At 37.3% G+C, this 26,969-nt stretch overlaps 1 protein-coding gene across 2 annotated transcripts; it reads right to left on the bottom strand.

Annotated features, from left to right (window-relative positions):
- LOC149934717 (pleckstrin homology domain-containing family D member 1-like) lies at positions 1 to 7,018 on the bottom strand. Of its 2 annotated transcripts, XM_090181553.1 has the most exons (14): positions 6,633 to 7,018; positions 6,282 to 6,553; positions 6,134 to 6,224; positions 5,982 to 6,074; positions 3,806 to 3,882; positions 3,642 to 3,733; positions 2,953 to 3,100; positions 2,794 to 2,887; positions 2,468 to 2,719; positions 1,815 to 1,856; positions 1,602 to 1,752; positions 1,385 to 1,534; positions 1,137 to 1,316; positions 1 to 998 (listed from the first exon to the last, which is right to left on the bottom strand). In XM_090181553.1, exons 2-14 carry the CDS (start codon positions 6,515 to 6,517, stop codon positions 988 to 990), a joined length of 1,617 nt encoding a protein of 538 aa, XP_090037679.1. In that variant the 5' UTR covers positions 6,518 to 6,553; positions 6,633 to 7,018; the 3' UTR covers positions 1 to 987. The 2 variants fall into 2 exon arrangements, with proteins under 2 accessions (XP_090037679.1, XP_090037678.1); XM_090181552.1 differs by lacking the exon at positions 1 to 998 and having other exon boundaries at positions 1,005 to 1,316.
- Between the last annotated feature and the right edge of the window lie 19,951 nt (positions 7,019 to 26,969).

The raw sequence follows: 26,969 nt of genomic DNA, 5'->3' as shown, positions 1-26,969 counted from the left end.
TTTTATTTAGTTTTTCATATTTGGAAAGATCAATTTTTTAAAGGCAAATGAAAACTTTGACAATGAATTACGCAATTTTTTTCAACAATTTTCTATACCCAATCCTCAATTATGCAAAATTACAAGAATTAAATATGCATCTCGAATATTGGAATGAAAACAAGTAGCGTTATAGTTATGATTCCCGTAATTTCACCTTCAGTACAAAATTGAGTTATAAATGGCACTAAAACATAGTATGCTTAAAAATAAATACATGTGCAGAGATTCTAAAACAAGTCGGGAGCATTATTTCCATAAAAACAAACAGTAAAGCGGACTCTTTAAAAACAATTCAAACTTCATAAGATTCATCAATATATAGCTCACAACCATTCTATTTTTCATAAACCGCTACGTGGCTGTCCTTGAACACCGACTTTCCACCTTCTCCCTGTTTCTAGCAAATTGGTCAAGTTACTGCACTGAAAAGCCACCACCATAGTTGATGAGACAATTTGCTATCATCTCTCACTTTCTATAGTCTCATCAGAATCATTTTTCTCAAAAATATAGGCCATCTCTTTATACAATTATACAATATCGCGAGATTCGCCTTTTACTCTATGAAAATAATTCTATCATACAGGAAAAAATGACAAAAATACAAGCTACCCTAATCAATCTCTCTCTAAAGCTAAGCCAAAAATATATCCTTTTCATGTTAGACTCTTATCTTTTTTTTCCAAAGGTTGAATATCATTTATCACTCGTCCGGTTTTCGTAATCGCGATCAACTTAAACAAGTTTTTAAGGTCTTACTAACCGTCTTTAAATTAAAATTTGAACATGGAGGTTACAATTATTATATTTCTTAATAATTTTATATCCGTTTTAGTTTTTAAAAATTTCATAAAAGTCAATCCACAGGATTGGAGAAAATTTTAGGTGGGCCTGATTTTTGTTTTTCGCAATAATTTTTAAAAGTACTTGTAGCGAGAAATGTTTCTAGGTTTCATCTGATATAATGATAAAAATAGTTAAAATACACTCTGAATATCGCCTATACATATACATCAATATCTACAAGTAACTAAATGTACAGTTTTAAAGAAATAACCCGAGCATTTCTTATTCCTCTAAACTAGATAAACTACCTTTTGCTTTTATAGCCTTTTTGACATCTGGAGATCCTCCGGAACGAACGCTAGCTCTTGTGGATAAACTTCTCCTCAATGTCTGAATCTTCTTTTGAGTTTTGTTGTTAAGTAGCATCGATTTGGTCCTTCGAAGTCCATTAACGTCGTTCCTCGGGTTACATTCGTCAAATATCAAGGCTGAGAAAGAATACCCATCTTTGAAACAACCAGGGTAGGAATATACAATTAGTAATTTTAGCATTTACCCAAAGATTTGTCTTTCTCCAACTTGGCCTTTTCTATTCGAATGCTACGAACTCGTTCAAGGTAGCTTTTCCTTGCCACAATTGCATTTTTCATGATAATAGGTTTTGTTGCGTCCAACTGAGCTTCTTCAGCAACATGTTCGAAGTATTCTGAAAGTAAAAAAGATATAAGAAAAAGACCGTACACTTAGAAATAGTAGATGAAACAAATTTGAACCTTTGAGATTTTTAACATCGGGTAGCAGCTCTAATTTTAATGGTTCAGAGATACTACTTCCTTCTACATGCAAAGCTATTTCCAATCTGCGGATTGAGTCCTCCGCTAGTCTCAAACGTTTTTCAGCTAGCAGCCTAGCAGTTATTTCTTCCTAAATTTAAAATTAAATTTTAGAACCAATTTTCAAGAAATATTTCCATTAAATATAATTACTTTTAATTCAGATTCTGTTAGCTCTTTTTGAGCCACTATATCCTGAAAATTTTATAATAGTATAAAAATATTATTAATAAATAAGTAAAGAAAATGTTTTTTTGTACACTATAAAAGATATTTCACGAAGAGGTGCATTATATGTTTCTGCTAGGGCGCGTATTACAAATGGACAGATTAATATAAATACTAACCCTTACCAAAAATTAAGTGGTCTAGGAACTTGGTTTTAAGTTTGTATTTGGGACAAATACCAACTAAAACCATACATAAAAACAACTTATTACCAACTAAAACCATACTGCCAACTTAATATCCACTTATTACCCCTTTAACTAGTTTATTGAAAAATGCTGACAACATAAAACCAACTTAATACCAACTAAATACAAACTAAAAGCCAACTTATTTTTTGGTATGGGAATGATGAGTCATTTGATTTGTAATATGCATTTGAGAACTGCAGCGTAATCGCTCTAAACGAAACATGTAACGCACAACTTCGGGAAATATTAAGAGTTTTATAGTGTATGAAAAAACGTTGTTTTCTTTACTTAGTTATTAATAACTTATACACTAGTTTTGTGAGAGCAAGAATATTAATATAAAAATGTATAATAATTATAATATTATTAGGTATTGGCTCTTCTTACATTGAGATTCATGAGAAGATAATTGGCCTGTTCACTGAATATCAGTCTCTCCTCTTCAAGTATCGATGCTTGTACTTGATTTTCGTAATATCTATTTTCAAGCTCATTCTTTTCAGCCAGAAGAAGTGTAATCTCTTCTTCGATATCCTGAAGACTATTTGTTAATTCTTCAGTTGTCACAAAAAGGTTCTGATTCTCTTCTTCTTGACTCTTAAGCATGTCAAGTGTTTCCTCCCGTTCTTTGGTTAAATCCTGGATAAATGCAAATTCACAGTGAATTTTTAAATTTTGGAAAATGACATATCAGGTGTAGAGAAGAACAGTACTTGAAGAGTGTTCGTCAAAAGACTAGTAGTATCCTGCAATTGTTTTTTATCCTCTTCTAATATCCTCAGTGCTTCCGATGTTTCTTCGTACTCCCTAAACATTGAGCAAAATTATAAGAGATTCAAAATTATACGAAATAATACAGGTGAATTTCTCACTTTCGTGTTTTCTCATGTTCATTTTTGAGTTTCTCAAAAACCTCTTCGAGCTTCTTCTTCTCCTTTTCAAGCTCTTCTGTTAGCTTCTCCAAAACTTCATTTTTGTCAATTTCATCACGAAGAGCGCTAACTTCCTCTTGTAGTTTTTCTATAAAAAAAAACAGATCTTGAATGTAGAAATTGCGTCTAAGACCTGGATACATATATGTAGAAGGTGTAGCACTTTCGCCTTGCAGCGAGAGGAGCCAGGTTCAATCCCAGCTGGTGGCACTGGGTGTCCTGCTGATTAAAGGGCAACGCAAGTCATGATGCAGGTGGGAATCTTATCCTAAAGATAAAATCTGTATCTGCGTCAATCCCCCTTTAACTGCCCCTCTACCTCAAATCCAGGCGATCTCTTGCTCTTTCTCCCCCAACGTTTCCGTTATCCCACCAGAGTTACATGACGACTTGCGTTGGCCTCTAAAGGAATATCCCCCCAAGTTCTTTGGTTTCCCCTTTCCATACATTAAAGGTAATAGTAAGTGTAGGTAGCTGTTGGCTGGTGTGGCATGAAGGGCTTGGCGGCACCCCCCCCCCCCCCGCCACCAGAATTAAAGGCATTAAAAGTCGCTATATGATTTGGGTATAAGGTCGTGTCTTGAGTATTAAGCCTAGCTGATTATTGATTTATTGAGAATTTAGCTAACCAACGTAATCTTGCTTTTCTTTAGAGAGTTGAAGCCCTTGCATTTCGAGTTCCCTAATCATTGCATCACCCAATTGAAAATTCTTCCACGTTCTAAATAAAAAAAGTCATTAAGAAAGGTATCGTAAGTTCGTAACTTAGGTCCGAGTGGAATATGGGCCTTACACTCTGGCGGCTTGTTGTAAAGCTAGCGTCCATTTGTCTTGTTCTTTCTTCGTTTCTGCCCCAAGAATAATAGAACTCTGTAAAATATACATGTACATTACTGAAGAAATTTCAACTATTTCAAACACTGATAGATTTTAAAAGCATACATAGTTACGAAACTATATATTTCAACTTTTTTAAATTACAATTGCATTACACAAAAAAAGGTTTACATAGTTAAGTCTTGAGAAATGGTAACAGCATTTACAAAACTTAAAACATTTCACAAACCAGGAGAATAAAAACCTTAGTATTAGAGGAAAATTACACCATGAGAAAAGATCGTCAAAATAAACTTTGTAATTACAAATTACAATGGGGATTTTTTTTTTGACTAAAGCAAGCGGTACGGGGATGGTACAATAAGATGTCATTTTCGAACAAGGACTAAAAAATTGATAAATATTTGTAACAGAGCATCCAGAGTCGTTATTAAAGTCCTAGTCTTTCGAATCTAACATGTTTGACTTATCACCATCAAATTTTAATAGTAAATCGTAATAATTTTCTTCGACCAAAATAAGTAAAAATATTATAATTATGAAAATGTTGAGAAAATAAAGTCAAATAAAAGCCAATTTCCATCCCTGTCTTTTGACGCGATAAATTGCATTGGGAACTGTGGGTATAGCTATGTATAAAAAATGGTATCATAAAAACAAAACCTTTTTTATCAGCCTAGGAGCGCGCAAAATTTCCAATTAGAGGTCAAAATGTAACTTCATAAGGAAAACGCCTCCAGCATGGGGAGTATAGCAGTCTGATAACTTCGGTTAATTTAATTTTTAGAACACACCTATATGTTTATCAACAGATTTAAGTGATTTTTTTAAGAGTGACAAGTAATTTTCCTTGTGATAAATCCTTTAAGCTTCTCATCGAGTGATAAATTAAATTATTTTGTGCTGGAGCTACAATACGGGGATATACTCTATGGGGGTCTTTTTCGTCTATAGCTGCTTGGACCTACTCTAATGTAATTTCATTACGTTGCTCTCTTAATACCATGGTAATAGGTTGTTAAGAGGGAACTGCCAACCCAACAGACATCTTCATCCAATTAGTACCAAAGATGCTTGTTTATGCTTATATTCTTTGCTGCTTGGCTCAATGGTTCAAGCACATTTTAAAACTTAGGCCTACTTTAACTCTGGAAAAGCATATTCTTGGCTTTATCAAGAATGTATGCATTTATTTATATTTAGGGAGAATATCTATGTTAAGAGGATTTTTGGCATTTCTTTCAAACCCCCTCATATAAGCCCTAAAACAGTCATCATCCGACTCAATTGAAGCACACACTGGTGACGTTTTCCTCCCTCCCTTCTAGTGTCGGGTGAAAATTCGACCATGATGCCAGTGTATCATCTCAACATAAAAGCTCAATTTCCAAAGATAATTGAACAAAAGATGAAGCTAAGCTTCTGCCACTGTGTTTCATTGTATTGTTGAAAATACCCATAAACTAAGTTCAGCAAATCATCCACGCCTGCCTAAATTGAGTTTTCAAGAGCCTTAGGAAAGCTAACTTTAGGCCAGGGAATTTTTAGGCGCCTATTTCTTTTTCAAATAATTGTTTTTCTTTTTATCGACAGAGAAAATTTAAATAATTCATTTTTGACAATATCTCTAACTAATTAAATGTTTTCTCAAGGTGATTTTTCCTTAATAACTGATATTTAGCTATAAAAGTAACTAAATCAAACCATTTTCAATTGAAAAATAAGGAAAACAACGCAATTTACATAATTCGATCCATAATTATAAAGATCAACAAGCCAAAGCAAAGAGTTCTTAAATTTTGTTAAGAATTAAACGGTTTTAGACAATATTAAATTGAGCTTGTTCATGCTACCCATGCCAACAGTTTTGGCAGAAGTGGTATTAAACTCACGTTTGACTTATTGGCAACATTTAGCCACCAATTTTGGAAATTTGGGAAAGTTAAACCACCAGTGCTAGAACGTCTTTTGGACGCCTGGAATTTTTTCCCATTATTTTGGTTACAGTGAAAAGAATTTCAAGAAACTTTAAGAGGATCTTTTTAGGAGGTTAACAGTTGCTTGGAAAATTAGTTATAGACAAAACTAGAAAGGTTCATTACACACATTAATGAAAAAATTATTTTACTTACACAATTGAACTCGTCACTGTTGATTTCAATCAAATAAGGTGAATCACTTCCTATCACAGCATTAACTGAACATCCACCCAATGGTAAAACTCCCTAAACATTTAAAATTGAGATTAAAAAATTATTCAGAAAAATTGTACCAAAACTCCTACTTTGGGATGCATGTTAAAGACTCCTTTATCAAATGATTTCTTTTCGTTTTCATTGTAATATAGAAGAAACCCATCCTTAACAACGAAAAACCTAAAACAATATCTTGGATTAATAAGCAATACTATAAGCAAAAAAAAATTAAAAGACCTTTTGGTCCATTTTGCATTGGGGTTCCCAAAGGGTTTCTTCATTAAAACTCCATTCTGTTGAGCAGAACTTGAAACTAACATCAAACGATCGCTACTCGAGTATGAGCAACAAGATCTTGAAGCAGCGATACTAGAAGTTCCATTACTTTTAGAAGATGATGTTGTTACCTCGCTTAATGTTCTATAAAATATTGGTCTGTAGTCTATTGATGAAGTAGATGAATGGCTATTCATTTTGCTAGGACTTCATCAACCAGACGAAATAATTTGCTGCAGTAAAGCATTAGCATATTAGATGAAACAAGTTTCTTCGTTAATTGCCTTAAGTAATAATAATAAAATACATTACCAAGGATGTTCGCCTTGAAACTAATAACAAAATGTAGTTGTACTACGTTGAGGAACTTATGAATAACAAAAACTAACATAAACGGATCACGCTTTACTGAAATAAACCACTACATTGACAAAAGGAATTTACCAAAAAACCCAAAAGCCTCTAAAGAATCATAAAAATGTCGTTTATAGTGTCAATCAGGGCTTCCGTTTTTTTGGGCATAAAAGATTGACCCTCAGGCAATAGAAAAAGACGCACTGATGTTGCGACCCCCCGTGGATAGCCTGGTTTAGTGCTTATCCCCGAGCAAAGGGCAGTGTCAAAACCTACGTTAAAAGGATAGTGAGGAAATATACCATACTGCATAGGACATTTCCAATTTAAAAAAAAACTCTTAGCTTGTCGTCAACGGTGGCCGGAACTTTCTTCTCGATTATAAGCGATGCAGTGTCGGCATCTATGAACAGCCTTTCACACTAACAAGATGGTTGATTAAAATTGTTCGATTTATAATTTGTCCAATAATCGATTAATGATTACAAACAATCGAGCATTCAAATCATAACTGAAATCTATGAAATCTATGAAATCTAGATAAGATAAACATTTCTGGCAATAAAGACAGTTTCAGAAACTCATGAAATTTCGAAAACTCGAAGATCGTATTTTTATGAGTTACTGCTAATAGGCGATTAAATAAAATCGCCAAGAAGTAAAATTTTCGAGAGTGAGGACCTGCAAGTTACTGTTTATATAGTGCTTGTTGAAATAACTCTCGGAAATATTAATTCTTGGCGATTTCCTTGAAGATGTTTTATATAAACGCCTATTATCAAAGATCCTGTATAAAGGAATAAAAGGTACTGGAAATAGAAGCCGAATGACTCAGGCACGGCCAATTAGCGTTAATTTTTTCCATGGGCACGGCCTGTTGGCGGCATAGAAATCTCATAGGTAACTAGAATGCTGGCGTGTAACTGGCAAATGGTCCAAACGCCGTGGCAGACGAAGCCAGATCTCAGCCAATCAGAGCTCAAAGAGCGGTTCTGCCAAGAATTTAATGTCACCGGAGAGAATGACGTCACCTATCTCCCGCTATAGTAACGGAACCAAGGAGGATTATTATCCTCCTTGGCGGAACCACTCTACGGCCTCTCATTGGCTGAAGGTTCAAGGTGAACTGGCGTCAAGCTCGGCCGTAGGCGGCAGCATTCTAGTTACCTATGAGATTTCTATGGTTGGCGGCATAGACATAATAAAGAAATAGAGTAGTGTGAGAAATAAGGCACTATCACAGGTCAATCGCCAGTTTAAAAACTAGCAGGGCCAGTTTAAAAATTAAATCCTTGGGGTGTTAGGGGCCCTGGTGACCACTTAATTAATTCAAAGTTTTTCCCCTTCAAGATTTTAGTTCATTAAAAAAAATTCTCTATTAATCCCTAAAATTGTTTGGTCTTTGCTTCTTTGCTGTGTGCCTGGACTTTGGTCAATTGCATGACTGGGTTTCGTGAGTCTGTCTACTCTACACTCTACACACATTAGAGATGAAGCGAATTTAGCAATTAGCAAAAAGAAATATAACAGTCTCTATCTCAGTAGGCTTGTTCGGGTCCATCTATAGCACATAGATTAATTGACCATAAATTATGATAGCCTGATTTTGAAGGTTAAAAATGCTAAGTGGCCAGTGACTAGTTTTTTAATTAAACTAACTAGGCTCTACTGGCTACAGATCCAGTTTAAAAAAATTCCTTATTTCTCACCCTGAAATAGACACCTTACGCGGAGTTTGATTTGTTTGCCAAAAATATACGGGAGCAATCATAGAGATAGAAAAGAAATAGAGGGAAGATTACCGCGTTAAGGCACCCCTGTTTTTGACCGGTAAAATTCATCCCCCCAACGCATGTATGAAAGCGGAGATGGGCAGAATTTGTAACGCCATCTATCCTTCTTTTGTTTCATCAAATGACAGTTGATTTTCAAAAAGGCATAATGTATTTCATTTTACCGCACGTAGATGGCGCCACGTAATCTGCCCATCTCATGGCTTCCTACACTGGCGAAAAGGGGGTCAGCACTCGCGGTCAACTTCGCCAGATACAATAGGTGGTTTGTTTTCGCCTGTCCCAGGACAAAAAGTGTAAACTTTTTACCCTAAAATGTTTTATTCGCCTGTTCTCGGGGTAAGATTTACCCTGTCCCGAATTTTGTTCGCTTGTTCCAGAGCTCAAACGTTACACTTTTTACTCCTCCTCGAAAGGAGGTGTAGAGGGAGTAATCTAGCTTATATATAAAATTATTATTAAATAAATAAGAAAAATGAGTCCTATATTGATGATCTCACTACCGGTCGCCATCTTAAAAACAAAACAAATATATAACCTTTAACCTCTAACTACTCCCTTCTTACTACAACTCGTTTTTTTCGTCAAGATAGAATTGGAGTAAAATGACGTCATAGGGCTACACTTTTGAACCTGCTCAAAAAACCGAGAACAGGCGAAAAAAAACCACCTAGCTACTAGTGTCTCTATTTCTTTTCTATCTCTATGGGAGCAATAACTAGCAGACAACCGGCAGTTGTTCTGTATTCCTGTGGTCATGGAGTGGGACTCCGTGTAAATATTTATCGGGTTTAAAATCAGACGCCAAAACTTTAGCGGTTCATTTGAAAAACGGGTAACATGTTTTATAAATAAATTACGAAGTTTTTGTGTTTATATTTGGTAAAAATGTTTAAAATTTGTGATTGTACACATTGCAATAACTTTTCAACAAGTAAAACCATACCGGAAAGTGTTTCATTCCATAAGTAGGATTAAATTATAATATTATTTAGATAAATATTCATTCTTATTTAAAATCTTTATATAACTGTAGGTTTCCCTTATCTAAACCACGGCCAACTTTGATCACGCGCTGTTCGCGCTACTACGGCCAACACATTCGTCGAAATTCCGCGAGCAAGGATTTTCCCCCTATAAACTGTACTATAATGTGTAGGAGGTCAGCGCCACGCTCGGTGGTTATATTGCCTTCAATGTAAAAACTATACTAAAAATAATAATCCGCTAGGGGCGCTGACGTCATACACATCTTTTGCTCATAGGTTAACAGAGAAAGGTTAACAGAGAAACGTCAACGAATGAGATGGCCGCTGTAGCGCGAGAGATGCGCGATAAATCAAAGTTGGCCGTGTCTAAACCTACAATACTTTCTCAATGGATAATTGCTGTAAATCGCGAAAACTGGACACCTTCAAGTCATGATTTCATTTGTAGTGATCACTTTTTAGAAAGGGATATACAAATTGTAAATGGCTCACGCAAAAAGCCATTCCAACTCAGGTTTTGTTTCCATAAAATTAAAACAAGTAAATTTTTTTTTTTATTTCATGTAAAGAAATTACATACACTTGAAAGTGAAATAGAAAAAACCGGTGATGCTAACCTCTCACAGCCGAAAATGTACCCCCGCCAGGAATTTTTAACACACAGGCCCGGTCTGATTTAAAGACCCCCCCCCCTATCTATATATTTTAATTTTGAAATGTCCGATTTTTAAGAATTTTCTTGACTATAGTTAAAATTTTAAAATTATAACACTAATATGTTAATTTAAACGTTTTCTTAGGAAAGATAAAATTTTCTGCCCTCGCAATTTAATCAAAGAATGATACTATTCGATTAGAGCTTTTATCAAATTCGTCAACCACTAAATTAGGGGTTTCTTTTAAATAATTCGACAAATCCCGATTAATGGACAACGTAGCCAGATTTGAAAGTCTAAATTATCCCATAGTTGTTTGAAGACGTGTTTCTATTCTTTTCAGGGAACTGAAACTTCTTTCTGAGATGGTGTTTGCGACAGGAATGCATTAAACAACCTTGTAGTACTTAATTAACAAGGTCAGGGAAGCCATCTTCCTTGGGCATTAAATAGTGAAAGCAGTCGCTTACGCTGTTAAATTTTTTGGGGATAATTAGATTTCTCGCAATTTTAATTTGACCTTTTAAGGAATCAAGGTCAAAATGAAACCTATCGTTTGTGTTACAATGTGTTAGGATATCGATTTCGTTTAGGAAGTTCTCAGAGTTAGGGTCAGACGCCATGATACCATTATATAGACCAGAGTTTTCTAATAGCCGGATTTTCATTTCAGAAATAAATTTGTCTATTAATTCGAAATAGGTGGACCTTATCTGGTCTATTAGGGTTTTTGCTTCAGTTTCCCTGGTCCCCGCTGTAATAGGCGGTTAAATAAACCCCTCTCTGACTGTCTTGCCCCCCTGTTGAAAAATGCTGCCAGATCCATGCATAGAAAATTCTTAGCTTCGGCAGTATAAAGAGAAACCATAGACAAACCTGTTATAAGTCCAGTCGCAGCAGCACAAACTCTACAATCGGCGATGGATGATCTTTTATTTAAACGCCTAATGTTACCACACTATGTTTTAATCTCCTTTTAGGGATAATTTTACGTTTACGTAAAGCTAATGGTTCGCTGTTACGGTCAGGTACTGCAATAAAAGCCGATTCCGCGATTTTAGTAGCTTCTTCCCAAATAGAATCAAAGCGTTCAGAGTTTCTACAATCTTCTAAGGTCTTGACAGTAGCTTGGCAAATGGCAACGGCTTCCGTAAAAATAACTTTGGAACTTTGTAAATATTCCGACAGGGAATTTGTTACGCCTAATACTTCGTCTAATGCAACGACTAATATTAAGTTGTTAAAGTTATATAATTGGGATATATACCCACGACACTCAGCAGCCTCGTCGGGTTTTCCGTTTTCAATCAGATTCTCTAAAGTTAAAACTACGGAATCGAGTCTATTTCTAAAATAGTGAATCCCTTTTTGTTTGCTCCACCATCGAGTGTCGCAGCTTTGTGGCATTTTCAGTATGTCGTACCCTATATCTTTGAGAGTTTTCAAAATATTCACTTCTAATAACCGAATTGGTTTGAAAGTTGTAAATGGCTTGAACCAAACCAAGTAATTCCCTAACTGTCGATATTTTGGAGCAACAGTCAACTAAAACTAAATTTAAGCGGTGGGCGTAGCAATGAACGTACGGACAATGACCACCTACTGCTTCTTCTACTTTAACCCTTACTCCTTTTACGTGTCCACTCATTACACTAGCTCCATCATAAATCTGTGCAACACAATTCTCCAGTTTGAAACCACCCTCTTTTAAATGATTTATAATTGCCAAGCTGATACTCTCAGAATAAAACTTTTGTAAATCTGTGAACCCTATAAATCGTTCTACGACACCTATTTCTGCTTTAGTATATCGAACACAAAGACTTAACTGCTCTACTCCCACGTTGTCTCGTGTTTCGTCAGCTATTACAGAGTAGAATCCACCGGATTCGTTGACCTCTTGAACAATAATTTTTCTCACTAAACTTGCACAAATGCCAATTATTTCGTTTTGTATGGTGCTGTGCAAATATTTGGCATTATTCGGCATATTATCGCACTTGGCTTTTAAATCAGGACATTTTCTTTTTAAAAGATCTAATATTGCAATAAAGTTTTTCCCCTATTCCCAATATTGTCGGCGGATGTGTAAGTGTTCCCCTGAAGTGCTAAATCTTGTTGGGCACATAAAATAATAATTTCCACGTGTGTAGATAGGACCTCTCTGTTTCTAATAACGTCTAGTCTATGGTGGCCGTTAACCTGGCAAACTATTGATCCACGGGATTTGGATTCCATGTAGTCTAAGTACATTTTGTAAGCTAATTGGTGAGAAGATTTGTTGGAAGTGAAGTGTTCTTCGAATTGTCTCCCCATGTTTTTCCAATCCGAAAATCCCTTTAGAAATGCAGTGTTTCTATTGCCTAAAAAATGACGGCAACAAAAACAATACACTGCATCCTTTGCAACTGAATATTCAATCATTTGATATTTGTCATACCAAGAAGAATTGAAACCTCGATTTTTACCGCCAATTAATCTTTTAGGAAAAGGATTTAGTTTAGGCTGAACTGGAAGGCAATCTTTATCTAGACTAATATCTAAGTTATTCAACGCGTGTAAGCCCATTTCTTTTGAATTGGACACGTTGTTTGATGTATTTTGTGCATGGTTAGAGTTGGGGTTTGCAATTACTTCTGCAATTTCTCCTTCATGAGTTAGTTCCATTTCCATATCAGTACTGACGTTTGGAAGAACTTCAGCAGTATTACTAAAACAGTGACTGTTATCAGTCCCCTAGGATTCTAAACCCTTTCCCAATTCTTTGACTAGGTTTTTCTCAGAACTATAGGTATGGCTTTGCGCCGACGATTTCAAAAAACGTGCCATTGCACCTTTCTGACTACTAACGAAACTATCTCCCCTTTTCCGTTTTTCTCGTGTTTGGGACCCAGATAAAAATTGTCTGGTACTCATATTTCAAAATGCTACTATTATATACTAATAGCGAAATAACCTTAAAAAGGTTTAAGAAAATAAAGCTTAGTTAAAGCTATGTAGTCTTCAAACAGACTTTTTAATAATACCAGCTATATCAAGGCCCTGAAAAAAGCTGTTTGAATATTTTTTTCTAGAATAGCTAATTAGCCTTGAAAAAGGCTGTTTAAAAATTAGCTTAAAACAGCTAAATAGCCTTTAAAAAGGCTGTTTGGCAAAGTTAGTCTCGGAAGAGACTTTGAAAAAATTTGACTGGGAGATAATCGAAATTGAGAACTACCTGTTTGTTCAGGAGCAGTGTTGCCAATGTTTGACGAGCGAAAATCCCACAGTCCAGTTCCAAAATTTCCAGCCAAACCCCCTACACGTTTTTAGCCACGCCCCATCCCAAAACTCAGCGGAAAACATTATACATATTTTCAAGTTTCGTAGGCCAGCGCGGGAAAAAAATTAAATAAAAATTACTAATAATTTTTATAGCGTTAGAGAAATAGAAGTCTGATATTTTTGGTTTATGAATTTCTGGAAATAGTGCTTTTTCAAAAATTCAGGCCAAAAATCCCACCAAATCAATGATTTTCGATTAAAAATCCCTTTATCCCACACAGCCCAAAAAATCGCCAAAAAATCCCACAATGTGGGATTTATCTCACACATTGGCAACACTGTTCAGGAGCAGAAAACGAAATGAAGAAACGCGCGTTATCTGGGACAAGTCCGACCGCCGAAGGTCTAGGTCCTTTCGCAAAAGGGACAAAGTGTAAAAAATAAAAAAACCCTAATCCCCAGGACGCTCTCTATTCAAAGTAGTGACTGGTACGATGCTTTACGCTTCGACTTCAGCTCCGCGGGTATTTCCCTTCGTTTAAGCGTTGCAACGGTTTAAGTCGTATTAAAGAAATCCAGTTTCTCACTTTATGCCCCCTTTTGTAGAATTCCCAGAAACTAAGCTTATGTTTATTGTGTTGGTTGGAGCTAAACAGGCCCGGACTGGGTATCAAAAGGCGCACCGGGCGGGAAAAGCTAAGGGCGCCAATATCTTTGATCAGAACTCTATAATACAGTCTTTTTGAATATATATTTTTTAATTCTTATTAAACTGGTTATAAATACAGGGTGTTTTGAATAGCTCTGACTGGGAATTTTTGTCAGAAACTGCAAAAGATAGAGTTGCGAAATTTTCAGGGTATTATTTCTAGTGTGGGATCGCTTTAAATCCTAAATTTCAGAAAAATCGGAAATAATTTAGGGTAAAATCTATTTTTCACCGGTAGGTGCTAGAAAAAACGTTTCAATGATAAAGTTGTAGAGTGCTGTCGAAAATGTTCAAGGAAATTGGTTTCATTGGAATAGAACACACAGATATGAGCTGATGAAAAAAACAAGCTGTCCATAGGGGCCAATAGCCTTCGCATTTTGTACTTAAATGAAAGAAATGACTGAAAGATTTAATTGATCATTTTATTCGAATAAACATAGGAATTTTACAAGTTAGGTTCTATTATACCTCCGTTTGCCGCGATACATGTTTGGGCACGATGAAGCATGTTTTGAAACGAGCGTCTGATCATATCAGGAGTGACAAGCTCGAAGGCTGCAATGATTCGGTGACGCAAATCTTCGATGTTCTCAACCCCCACAAGATAAAGTCCATCGGAGTTAGGTTCGAAGACCTCGCGGGCCTTCAAACCGCGACCGTTCCTGCCAGCTCAACGTTGAGGGAACTCGTTGTTAAGACGCTCCACTACACATCTAGGTACGGGGGGTGGTGCGCCGTCATGTTGGTACCACATCTGTCTGTAAGCTTCCAGCGTAATATCTTCTAAAGCGTCTGCTATTTCGTTCTGCAAAAGCGCCAAGTAGCGTTTTCCAATGTCCATTAAGATGAGATGTGAGGAAAAATGGGCCAATAACTCGATCCCCGAGCAAACCGGCCCAAACATTCAGTCGGAGTTGTTGTTGTTGATGATGATGGTGAAGAAAACCCCAGTGAGGATTTTTGTCACACCAGATGTGGGTGTTTTGATAGTTGAAAGGCCCATCTTTCCCAAAGGAACACTCGTCGGTCACCAGCATTTGATTGATGAAATTTGGGTTATCATCAGACATGGTTATTATCCAGTTACAGAAATCAAATCTACGTTCCATATCTCCTTCTTGCAGATTTTGGTGGAGGGTCGCTCGATACGGATGGGAGTTGTGATTGTGAAGAGTGGTCCACACGTAGTTCATCGATAATCGCTTGCACCTCTGACGCTTGCTCGAGGATACGCAACAAAGTAGGCTAGAACGGTGTCTTCTATGTTGATGTTTTGACGATCTGGTCCACGAAATCAGGGATTGACGTTTCCGTAAGTCTGAAAATCACGAACAGCTACAAGAACGGTGTTGTGGCTTGGTCTTCTATCAGGATATCGAACAGTGAACAATTCACTAACCCTATGCGCGTTACGATTGGCACGCTGATTACGATAATTATTAAGTGGCATATTGATTAGACTCAATAAAGTTAGAGAATGGTTGAAAAAAAAAAGATTTTGCATTAAATAGTAATTGAAAACTTGACCTTTGTGCGTTTTAGGCCTACTGTAAGTCAAAATTGGCGTTTTGGTAAATTACTTTATTTAAGGAATTTATACTTGTAACGTGATTTCTTTGCCCCTAAGGACGGCTTGTTTTTTCAAAAAATGGACAGTCAGAGCAATTCAAAACACCCTGTATAACGGTAACACGGTATATTAGTATTACCTAAACAAATTATTATTTCGTCTTGTGTGGTCGTGCACCCTACTACATCATTTAAAATAAGCCACGTTTGAGGGAAACTAATACGGATGTATTGATATTTATGTTTTATTATTTTCGAGTTTTAGTGAAATATTTTCACTGCCCGAACCTTTTTGACCATAGGGCGATCCGCGATCGGGGGAACTATGTTTGGCAGTTTAGGGGCGCCGAGCCCTTTTTTACCCTTGGGGCGCACCGTGCGCGCGCCCGATCGCCCTTATGGCCAGTCCGGGCCTGGAGCTAAGTTATCACTGAGGCGAACAGGTGGTTTTTTTTTGCTGCTTTCCTTGCATGACGGACTTTCCCATCCCGGGCCAGTCTTTTGTCATATACTTTATATCAATGTTAACAGAGTACACTACCAAAAGCAGAAACCACAGAGTTCGCTGCCTTTGGTTGTGTACTCAAGTAATATTGATTTCGAGTATAGGTGGTTCAAAAGAGAACGTTTTGTTAGGGCCATTTAGGACTCTTGGAAATTGGAATTGAATGGGAGTTCTTTTTTTAGGGGGCTAGATGACCAATTTTTAAAAATAAATAAAATTTAAAAATCACATTTGGAGGCCCCAGAGGCAATTTTTTTAAACTTTTAGAGGCCCCTAAAATAGGCCTAAAATTTTTGAACATAGGCACGTGCCTACTTGTGCCTACTGCTGGCGGGGGCACTGGGCCCGAAATATTCGCGAATCACGTCAGAGTACCCAAAAGATTACAAACACGAACACGTGATGATTGTTTATTTTCTCACCTACTCGACAGGCGTTGCTTAAACGCAACAGATGCAGTTTGCGGTGATCATTTTACAGAGGAAGACTTCAGGAAAAACATCACTTTTAAAATGCTTACAAACACCGCAACTACTTCAGTTTTCTTAAATACAAATTTTAGAGCTGGCATGGTACTATTTAAGAAGAAAATAAATTATTAGACCATTACTTAGTTAACTTTTTACAGAAAACGTACAGTAGAAGGAACTGTCCAGTTAACGAAGTTATGGAAAGCTCATCTACAGAGGAAGTGCAAAGCACAACTACCGAGGATGTCCAAAGAATAACTACAGACGATTTGCAAAACTCAACTATAGGGGATGCAAAAAGTTTAATTTTTGTGGATTTGGATATAGGTTCAAATCAAGAGATCCTTGATATCGCAATGGAAACGGAAAATCAAAATACTCTTCCACTTGAGGTACCAAAAGTCAATATGACTTTGTACGAAGTCATATTGACTTTTGCCATTATGCTTAAAATTGCACTCAAAATCTATTACAAAATAGTAAAGAACTCACAAAAGAAACCTTTATTGTGTTAATAAAGAGTTTTCAGATATACATTACTTTAATTTTAAAAAACGCGTTTTAAAAATTTTTCTTAAAAACGCGTCGCTTTCCCTCTTCAATTCAAAAGTTAAAATTTTGTAAATTTAGTATAAAATTATAATAGTTCACAAAGTCGCTAATAGGTTGCATTTTTCGCTTATAGGTGGCTTTTGTCGGAGTTGATAACCCTCCCATGATTTTCGTTCCTATCTTCACTAATGCTATGTTAAATCCTATGGGGGAAATTTTAACTGGGGCTCCAGATAGTATTATTCCCATAGAAATCTCATAGGTAACTAGAATGCTGCCGTGTAACTGCCAAATGGACCAAACGCCGTGGCAGACGATAGCCAGATCTCAGCCATCAGAGCTCAAAGAGTGGTTCTGCTAAGAATTTAATGTCACCAGCAGCCTTGGAAATAAGGTTTTTTTTTAAACTGGTCCTTATGACCAGTGACCCCCTAGCTTATGAATTATTAAACTGGTCCTTATGACCAGTGATCCCCTAACTTATGAATTATTAAACTGGTCTTATATAAAATGTTCTAATGTCATTTATATGCCTAAAAAACATATACTACATGTTTAGAAGTTAGATTATGTTAGTAACATTAACTTTACACGTATTCAAAATAGTTAACTTTATTTTACGAGTACCACCAGAATAGTACAACATAGTACTATCTCACCTAAGACTACTACCAGAGCCTAAAAGACCCGCGTAATTTATTTATTACCTCTCTTTCTCTAGGCCCCGTAACCATGGAGGAAGAAAGTACTTCTGGAGAGGTAAATACGATACCTCTAGCACAGGCCGATTGTTCGAAGTACGGCACGAAAATCCGCTAGAGGCGCCAGGCGTTACGCCTGGTTCGTAGGCTTTTAGCGCCTCCTATTTTAGGACAGCCATTGCGGAATTTTTATAAAGTTATAGTTATTCCGTCAATCGATAGGTGGAGACACTCTACTAGGCACAAAGGCCAATTGAGCCACTGTTCGCTAGCCTTCTTTTCCTCTCCAGGATAATAGTTTCTTCCTCCAGGCCGTAACTACTGAGTCCCCGGTCCGTTACCGCGTAGCCAGGTAGCCTACCGTACTCGGGGGAAAGCGAGACTAGAGGATTGAGGGTTTGAGGCCAGAGGGGGGTTAGACAGTTCAACTCGTTTAAGGGATGCGAGCGAAGGAACTCTACATAAAACCTCGACGTGCGGCCCCGGCGGTAGTAAGAGGAGTCGCTGTACATAGAAATCCAGTGAATAGGGAAATCCAAATTGATATAAACCTTGAATTAATAGGTCATCTCCTATTATTTGGAATTATTAAACTGGTCACCTTCTGTTTTTTTGTTATTATTTCGAATTAATAAACTGGACACGGTGACCAGTGACCCCCCAAATTTTGAATAAATAAACTGGTCTGAGAAATTAATTAACTGGTCTTTGACCACCTGACCACCATTATTTCCAAGGCTGGTCACCAGAGATAATGACGTCACCTAGCTACCGCGATAGTAGCGGAACCAAGGAGGATTATCCTCCTTGGCGGAACCACTCTACGTCCTCTCATTGGCTGAAGGTTCAAAACGAACTGGTGACAAGCTCGACCGAGTCGGCAGCATTCTAGTTACCCATGAGATATCTATGATTATTCCCAACTCAATGGTATAAACGGCCTGGCGGGAAGATCGTGGAGTTTTACAAAAGAGTGACGTCTTTTTTACCGCTTTTACTCACCCCCAAGACCAAATCGTTCAACAGCGAAATGGGCTTTGGCGCCTTCACGGTAGCGATATTTGACCTTGGCTGGGTAATTTTGGGAAGGAGCTACTGCGCAGTCGCGCGTTTTCTTCCCAGCGCGAAAGCGCCATCACTTCCTATCCTTCTAAAAATATAGAATCCTTGGTTTATTTCTGTATTATGTCCAGTGGCGTAGCCAGGATTTTGTTTCGGGGGGGGGGGGCACACCATTGAAAAAAAAGTAAAAAAATAAAAATATTTGTACGTTTGACCATACGTTTCGGGGGGGGGGGGAGCATGTGCCCCCTGTGCCCCCCTGGCTACGCCACTGATTATGTCTATGGTTGGCGGCAGGGTTGGACATAACGATATTTTTTTTGTAGTTAGCCTGACTAGTGAGCCCGAGTGAGCCTCCTATCTAAATTTATTTTAGTAGTCACTGACTAGTGCCGGTAAAAATGGGGGTATAAAAACATGAAGGATAGCGAACATTTTGCTTTACCCGTCAGAATTAAAATAGGAATTTATTATCACTTGAGTTACATGACTTTGGTCGATCACAATTTTGTTTAAATAAAATGGGATTGATGAATGATGAATTTATGATACGCCATATTCGCAATTATTTATGATTATTTAGGTAATTTTTTTAATAGTCAAATTGACTAGTGAGCCTGTGCGTAATCTCGTAGGTTTAAGGCCGACTACATAAATCTTCGGTTTACTCTGTCTTTCACTGGAAGTAGGCTGACTGCATGGCACACGTGTATTGCAGTAAGCCTACTTCCAGTGAAAGACAGAGTAAACCGAAGATTTATGTAGTCGGCCTTTAATGAAAGAAAACAATTTTGTACAAAGCTAACTTATATTTACTTACAAAAATTATAAAAACATACAGAAAATCTGAACAACTAACTCAAAACTTTTGCATTGTGTCGCGACAAAAGAAAATCACACTCGCTCCCATTGAATTGGGAATAATACTGCTAGAATTACAATTACGATTTCGGTTGCCATGGTTACGCGGGACCTGGGGGGCGATTCTGTAAGAAATCGAATGGGAATTCGATCTCGATACCCTATACCATGTCGAGATCGACTTCGACAATTTATATTGATTTATGCTTATTCGAAATCTTTACCGAATACCATTCGTCAACATCTCGAAGTTCAAAATTTAGTTTTCGATCGAAAATTGGATTTTGAATATTTACAGAATAGGCCCCCAGTTCTGATAAGACTGTACGAAATTCATCTTTATAATTAGGCGGTAGGGCCATCTATATTTTGTAAAGTTATATGGCTAAAAGTAAATAATTATTAGGTAACTCACCGTAACTTGAGTTAAAAAGGATCGTGTTTACACAATAAAATTATTTTAAACAACTTCAAAGGTTTGTTTGTTACGATAAATCATAAATTTCAATTTCGCATCAGATTCGCGAAAAAAATCAATTGCAATATAGTTTCCACCACTAGAGACAGATGCCGCCACGGTAGAACGATAAAGTTCATATAGTCTTCTTATGGAACGAAATTGGTCCCGCGCCAGCCAGATTTAGTTGTACCTCTATTTATTCCCAACTCAATGCTCGCTCCTCGTTAGAGACAAAAAGCTTATTTTCAAAACGAAAATATCTATGTCGTTTTAGACGGGGGTGAAGTAGCACTACTAATAAAACAAACAAAACAGCGTTAGACTAGAGTGTAGGGTAGAAATCAAAATTCTTACACAAAAACCGATAGTATGCGATCGAACAGAGCCCCAGATTTCGATTAATTTAAGTAGTCAGATCATTTATTTTAGTAGTCAAATGCCGTGACTAGTCCCTTATGTCCAACTCTGGTTGGCGGTCGCTCACGTCCAAGGTTCCTAGAAAAAAGCTACGCTTACAATTGGCTCACGTCACCTGCTCGCTATGGGCGTGAGTAGACGACACGAGCGAACTCCAGTAGGCCGTGAGTCAGGCAAAACTCAGTAGCAAAGATTATCCCTATAGAGTAGTATCGCTCTGTAGCTTTGAGCTATAGCCGCCATTTTTAGGGCAGTTTTTTTTATCTGTAGGAAAAAGTATGGGTGACGCCTACATGTGACTCTATTCTCATTCACACCACAGTGGTTATTTTGGAAAATTCCTCCTATGTCCCTACAATTATCCTACTATAGGCTTCGTGCGTAGCATAAGTTTTAGTCACAAGTATCGCCGCCTACCAGCCAAGTTTTAAATTGAATATATGAAAGTTAGAGTTGTTTGTATATGAAAGCTGTCTGCTCGTACAAAATTATCTCTGCACAACTCGGCACAACAGCTGAAAGTTTCATCCAAAAACCATGATATTCAAAAGTCGTCTGCTATTTCGTCACATATTTAGTTGACTAGTTGACGGATATAGAGGCAGAAGGCGCTATATTTCCTAGGCTCGAAGCCCATAGAGTGCCTAGGAGGATGGAAATTATGGAGGGGAAGTTACGGGGTATAGTGGGTTAAACCATTGGACTTAATACAATATAGACATCTAGCGGAAATAGTTTGAACTTAAGAAAATGTTTTCGTTTGCCACGTGTTTTTATAGTTTTTAAAAGCGTTCAATTTAATTTTCCAAGAACACAACTATACTTTTTTTTTCCAAAAGTAAAAAAAGAGACAAATAATGTTAAAAATATATTGTTTAATTAAATATTTCAATATTTTGCTACTAAAACTAAACATTCAGCTTCCTCCACTAATTAAAATCAGTTTCCACTACTAAACCAAAGAAAAACCCGTTATTACTTCTTATTTACAACACACTTGATATAAGAGATTTTTCTAGGAACTTTGCACACTGTTAACAAAGAACTGTTAAAAAACCGCCTATTTAATCATCTTTAAACGTTTGTGTTCACTCTGAAAATACATGTTTGCATTTACTGAAAAGTGTTTTATTTTTGTTTAGTTGATTAAGTCCGCCAGATGGCAGAGTTTGCAAAAATTGCTTATGTGCTCGCTTAACGCTCTTCCTCACGGTAATCTTTAGTAAAAGGCTTTTACTGTTTATTAAATGAGTACAATTAAAAAATATATAAATTAATTGTGTAAAGCCTTTTCAAATTTACAAAAATAAATACAACTGAAAAAACATTTAAAATATCAAATCAAAATATATTTACAAATGAAAAGAACATGTTTTAAAAGTACTCGTAACTTATTCTAAATTAAATCGTTTTTAAATAAAACGGACTTAAAGTTATCAGATCTAACTAAATGACTTTCTTGAATAAATAAAATGTGTTTTTTTTTCACGTGGAAGAACGCAGCAATGTCTTTTTGCTTTCTTAAACTTCGTAGACCATCGACGTTAAAAGTAGCTATCTTTAAAACACACATAAATAAAAACAACTGTTAATTATTCCGTGGGTTGACGCTCTTCTTTTTTAACGGGGGTTTCAATTCGGTCAACGATTTGGCGGGAACTCCGTTATTCTCCGTGAACAAGGTCTCTTTCTTCAAGGTGTCGCTGTAAGTCGGTTCAGGTTCAGGAGCAGGTATAATCACCAGGGGTGGTAAATCTGGATCGTCGGCCCATAATGGCTGGTGCACAGAGAGATTAAGAGAAGCTGGATTTGAAGAAAGCTGAGGGACATGTTGGAATCTTTAATTCTTTGGACAAGTTCTAGATCATCGGCCATTTCCCAGGACTACTCGGAAGTACTGGCAGTACATCCAGCTGGCTGGGATGAAGTACTACTTAGCACGTCCTCAAAAGAAATAAGAGGTTTCGTCTGTGTATCTTTGGTAACAGGATGTTCATCGGCAGATTCCGCGTGTACTTCCTTAACCCCGGTAGCAATGTTGATGGACCTTTGGTATTCTTCCATTGCGAAATCAGCGGCTATCTTCGTTAGTACACGATCTCGCTAGATGAACCATTCCTCCATATTTATAGCATTGGCGTTTGATGCCCCGGTACTGAATGTTCACTATGTAGCTTAATGCCATGATGACGTTAGGGATTGGCGTTCCGACTTTCATTTTAAGAACTCGGTTTTCGTTGGTGAGTTGCGGAAAATTCTTTTCCGTCTCAAAGTTCCAGGACAGTACGTCACCGTACGGACGAAGGCTACTGCTCACGTCTACTTGGTTCAGTTCGTAAGGAGCGCCGATGACGGTGATCACCAGCTCGTCGGAGTCCACCGCTAAGACTGACAAAGAGCCTTGGCCGATTTTGATGGACCTGGTCCCAAAGATCTTGGCAAAGTCGTCACTTGAAGAGAAAGTGATGTGTAAGAGCCTTCGATCCAACATCTGATGGAAGCTGGCCCGAATTTTTCGTAGAAGGCTTTTACAACGTCCAAAAACTTTAGGTTGTCTATACGGACGTCAAATTTCAGCGAGACAGGGCGCTTAAGACGCCCCGAAGGGGCCATGACTACGCTGAAGCCTAGGTGCCCACCAAATGCAGGGGCACACGCTCGAAGCCTAGGGGCCTTGCCGGTACCGGAATATGGGAGGATACTACAACTTTTAAGCTTCATTAAAAAATTAAGTCAAACCGTTCAGACCTTCTAACACCTAAGCTAACTACTGTAGCTTCACAAATAGCAACGGTTTCCGTTAAAATGACTTTTAGTTTCTGAAGCTATTTAATTGGGAAACATACCCGCGACACTAAGTGGGTTTTCTCGGGTTATCCGTTTTCAACCATATATTCTGAAATGCTATAACTATGGAATCAAACCTATTTCTAAAAAACTACTTCTTTCTATAAAATCATTCCCAACTGTCCCTTCTGAACATTGCTGCCAGAACTTTGATGACAGCTTTGGCAGTATTACGAAAAACAGGATGTAAGTGCATTCGCAGTAGCACGAACTCTGTATTTGACTTTGATGGGGATTTTATGGAAGCACCTATTAAGACCTTTTTTCTCAGGCTTTGTGGAATTTTGAGACACGGGACTTGAAGCGATTATAAGGAGCGCGTCGCGGGTGTCCCTCCAACGATGTCAACAAATCCCCAACAGAAATAACACTTTGAAGGAAGGGGTGGGCCCACGTGGGAGACTTTTGAACCACTAAATAATAAAAAAAATTAAGATTTATCACCTTTGTAAATACAAAAACCATCTAATACATTAATTTGCATGTAGTTGGTTCAAATATTAGAAGCCCATGTAGGCATATTTCAAAATTTGGAGGCCCCCAAAGTAGGCCCGAAATATTTCAACGTAGGCTTGTGCCTACGCCCTACTGCTGGCGGGGATACTGTTCGAATCTAGGGTGACACCTTACTCGTTACCAGTGAAATTATAACAACAAACTCTTCTCTATACAGTGAATTAACGAAATCTCATTGATTTCTTAAATATTACATTACATAATCGCTATACTCTCTTCACGTTGCTCACTTTTGCTGTATTCAAATTATATTGATTAAGGTCGATTGATTAGTGATTCCACATTAAAGATTATATACACAAAGTGTTCCTACACTAAGGATTGGAAATCTAAATAGTTTCAAAAGCGATAAGTAAGAAATTTATTATTTAATTTGTGCAAATATATCCTTAAACAAGAAATTTCGCAGCTGACCAGGATGAAGAAAATTTGTTTCTGGAAACACAATACGAAGACAGAGGCCGTGATATTTCCCAGTCAGCCGATGCAGTCGAGGGGTTGGTCACTCCGCGAACTCGGTGTACACTGTCGTACCTCTGAGGAGGGGAAATTATTGGCCGGAACTGTCTAGGCAGTGTATTTCCTCTTCCCTGTGGGGGCCGTTAAAACCATCCTCCTAGGTTAAAATAAAGGGGGATATCGTGGTAGACTTTTAACACGTGACACGGAAAACTGAATTCAGTGTAGCCATCTATCGGACGGTGTTTATTCTGATTCTGAAAACAAGAAAAACGCGGGAGCGCCAGGAGAAAATTAAGACAAGACTTATGTATAAATAATAAATACAAGAAAACGTGAAAAGTTAACAAAGTATAAATAATTAATTTCTAGAAATACGTAAATTGTTTTAGCGCCTTAATGGGAAGGTACCTTTATCTTTTATTTTATAATAACTGTGATCCATTACCATGAAAGATTCAAACTTACCACGTGATTTCCAACGGTTTTAAATTTATATTCTTATTAATAGAGGACGCGCTCTACCGATCGAGTGTAAAAACGTCTACCACGACCATCCCCCTTTTCAACGATGGCCCCCTCCCGGCAGCGGCGAGTTGTCGCTACGGTGTTGGATTTAACGCCGCCTCGGAATTCCCTACTATTCCTTCATGCTCTGTAGTGATATAAGTCGGGTAAATACCCAGTGGGTAGGGTATTTTTAAATAGGTATTTACCCGGGTATTTACCCCATGCACGGGTAAATACCCAAAACTAGGGTTTTTATGATTAGGGCGTTAGTTAGTATCGGGTCGAGTGGAGCTATCTGTTATCCTCCTTGTCTACATCTTTTGCTTGGTTTGGACTTATTAGGTAGGGCAATTTGGGCAAACTACATTTTTAAAAGCAGTTTTATATTAGTCAATTTTATTTCTAGCCTGGGAGTTATTCAAAGATAAAAATAAAGGTGTTGCTTTCATATATATTGCTGTAAGGAATACAAACATTTTAATGTCAACAAAATGACAAAGTATATCAGGAAATGTTTTAATGGCCCACATGAAATGAATAAAATCCTTAATTGCTCATGTTACTGTTAGTGTTAAGCCTGGTAATAAAATAGTCATGATGAGGAGTCTGAGGAGAGCCAGGGGCAGCAGAGACTGAACTTTCAAGTGATCATCCAGATAATGAATAAATAATATTTAATAGCTATCTCATATGTAATGTTACTATGTAAAATTTGCAAAAAAAAGTAAAAAAACAATAATTAATATTTAATATGAGAATAACTTGATGTGTTTGTGGGTTTTTCAATTACCGTATTCTTAATTGAATAAATTAAAAAATGTTTAACAAAGAAATTAAAAGTGTTTATAAACACCTGGATATTTATGTATTTTGGGTATTTACCCGGGTAAGTACCTAAGGTATTTACCCTGCGTTATAAATACCCGGGTATTTTACATCACTAATGCTCTGACTGTGCTAATGCAGTCCAAGTCGCGATCCAACTTTCCCGGCCCAATTGGAACAAAGTGTGTCCTCCAAGTGAAGCCTTGGACCCGGATTAGGGACAAAATAATCGAGACGGAACAAGATTACATTCGGGATTTAGAACTGGTGGTCCACAACTATTACATTCCTCTGAAGTACTCGAATTGGAACGTTGCCGATCGAAATCGGACATCGCCGAACTGGTCAAGTCATTCCTCTTGGATCGGGAGTCGTGCGAGTTGTATTACAGATCAGCGAACGAAGGCCAACTTGGTCTGCGGGAACTCGCCTTGGCCTTCGAGAAAAATAAGGCGCTCGAGAGTTACGTCCTCAAAGTTACGAAGAAGATGGTTCGCAACGGGGTGGACTCCGCCGTCTGTTTGACCAACGTCACCCAAATCGGTTAAACACCCGTATGCGTTATCCCCGACTACGACCTGATCCTGGAGAATCTTGTCAAGATGGTCAAACCTTCTGACGCGGCCTACGTCTCTCGGCGAGTAACGGAAATAGTTACCAAAGCGTTCATGCAATGCGTAGACGGAGCAAAGTGAAATTTAAAAGCTGGCATCTTCGAAATTAACACAAAAAATCGCGAAGACATTATATCTTTGAAATCTAAGAAAAATCTTATCTTAACGGAAAGACTAAGAAGGTCTTGACCAAACTCAAAACTAAACAGAAAATACTACTACTTTTAAGTATTAATTTCATTTCATTAAATTTTTAAATTTTATTTAAACGGTAAAATTCATTTAAAATTAAGAAAATTCAGAACAGAAGAACAAAATTCAGAACGGAGAGTAAATTTCAAATTGAAATAGCAAAATTCAAATCGAAGGGGTCATTTGTACCCGCTAAATTGTTTCAATATAATATTAAATTTAAATATTACCTAAAAAGTAATAAATTAATTATCCAATTTTTTCAGAATACGAAAAAATCGTAAGCCTTTTTAATAATTGACCCAGATAAACCCGGCCACC

This window comes from Leiobunum rupestre, chromosome 7 (assembly GCF_980474605.1).
Source record: "Leiobunum rupestre chromosome 7, qqLeiRupe1.1.hap1, whole genome shotgun sequence".
Lineage (NCBI taxonomy): Eukaryota > Metazoa > Arthropoda > Arachnida > Opiliones > Sclerosomatidae > Leiobunum > Leiobunum rupestre.
The sequence above is the reverse complement of the archived record's forward strand: the minus strand, read 5'-3'. Positions and strand labels throughout refer to the sequence as shown.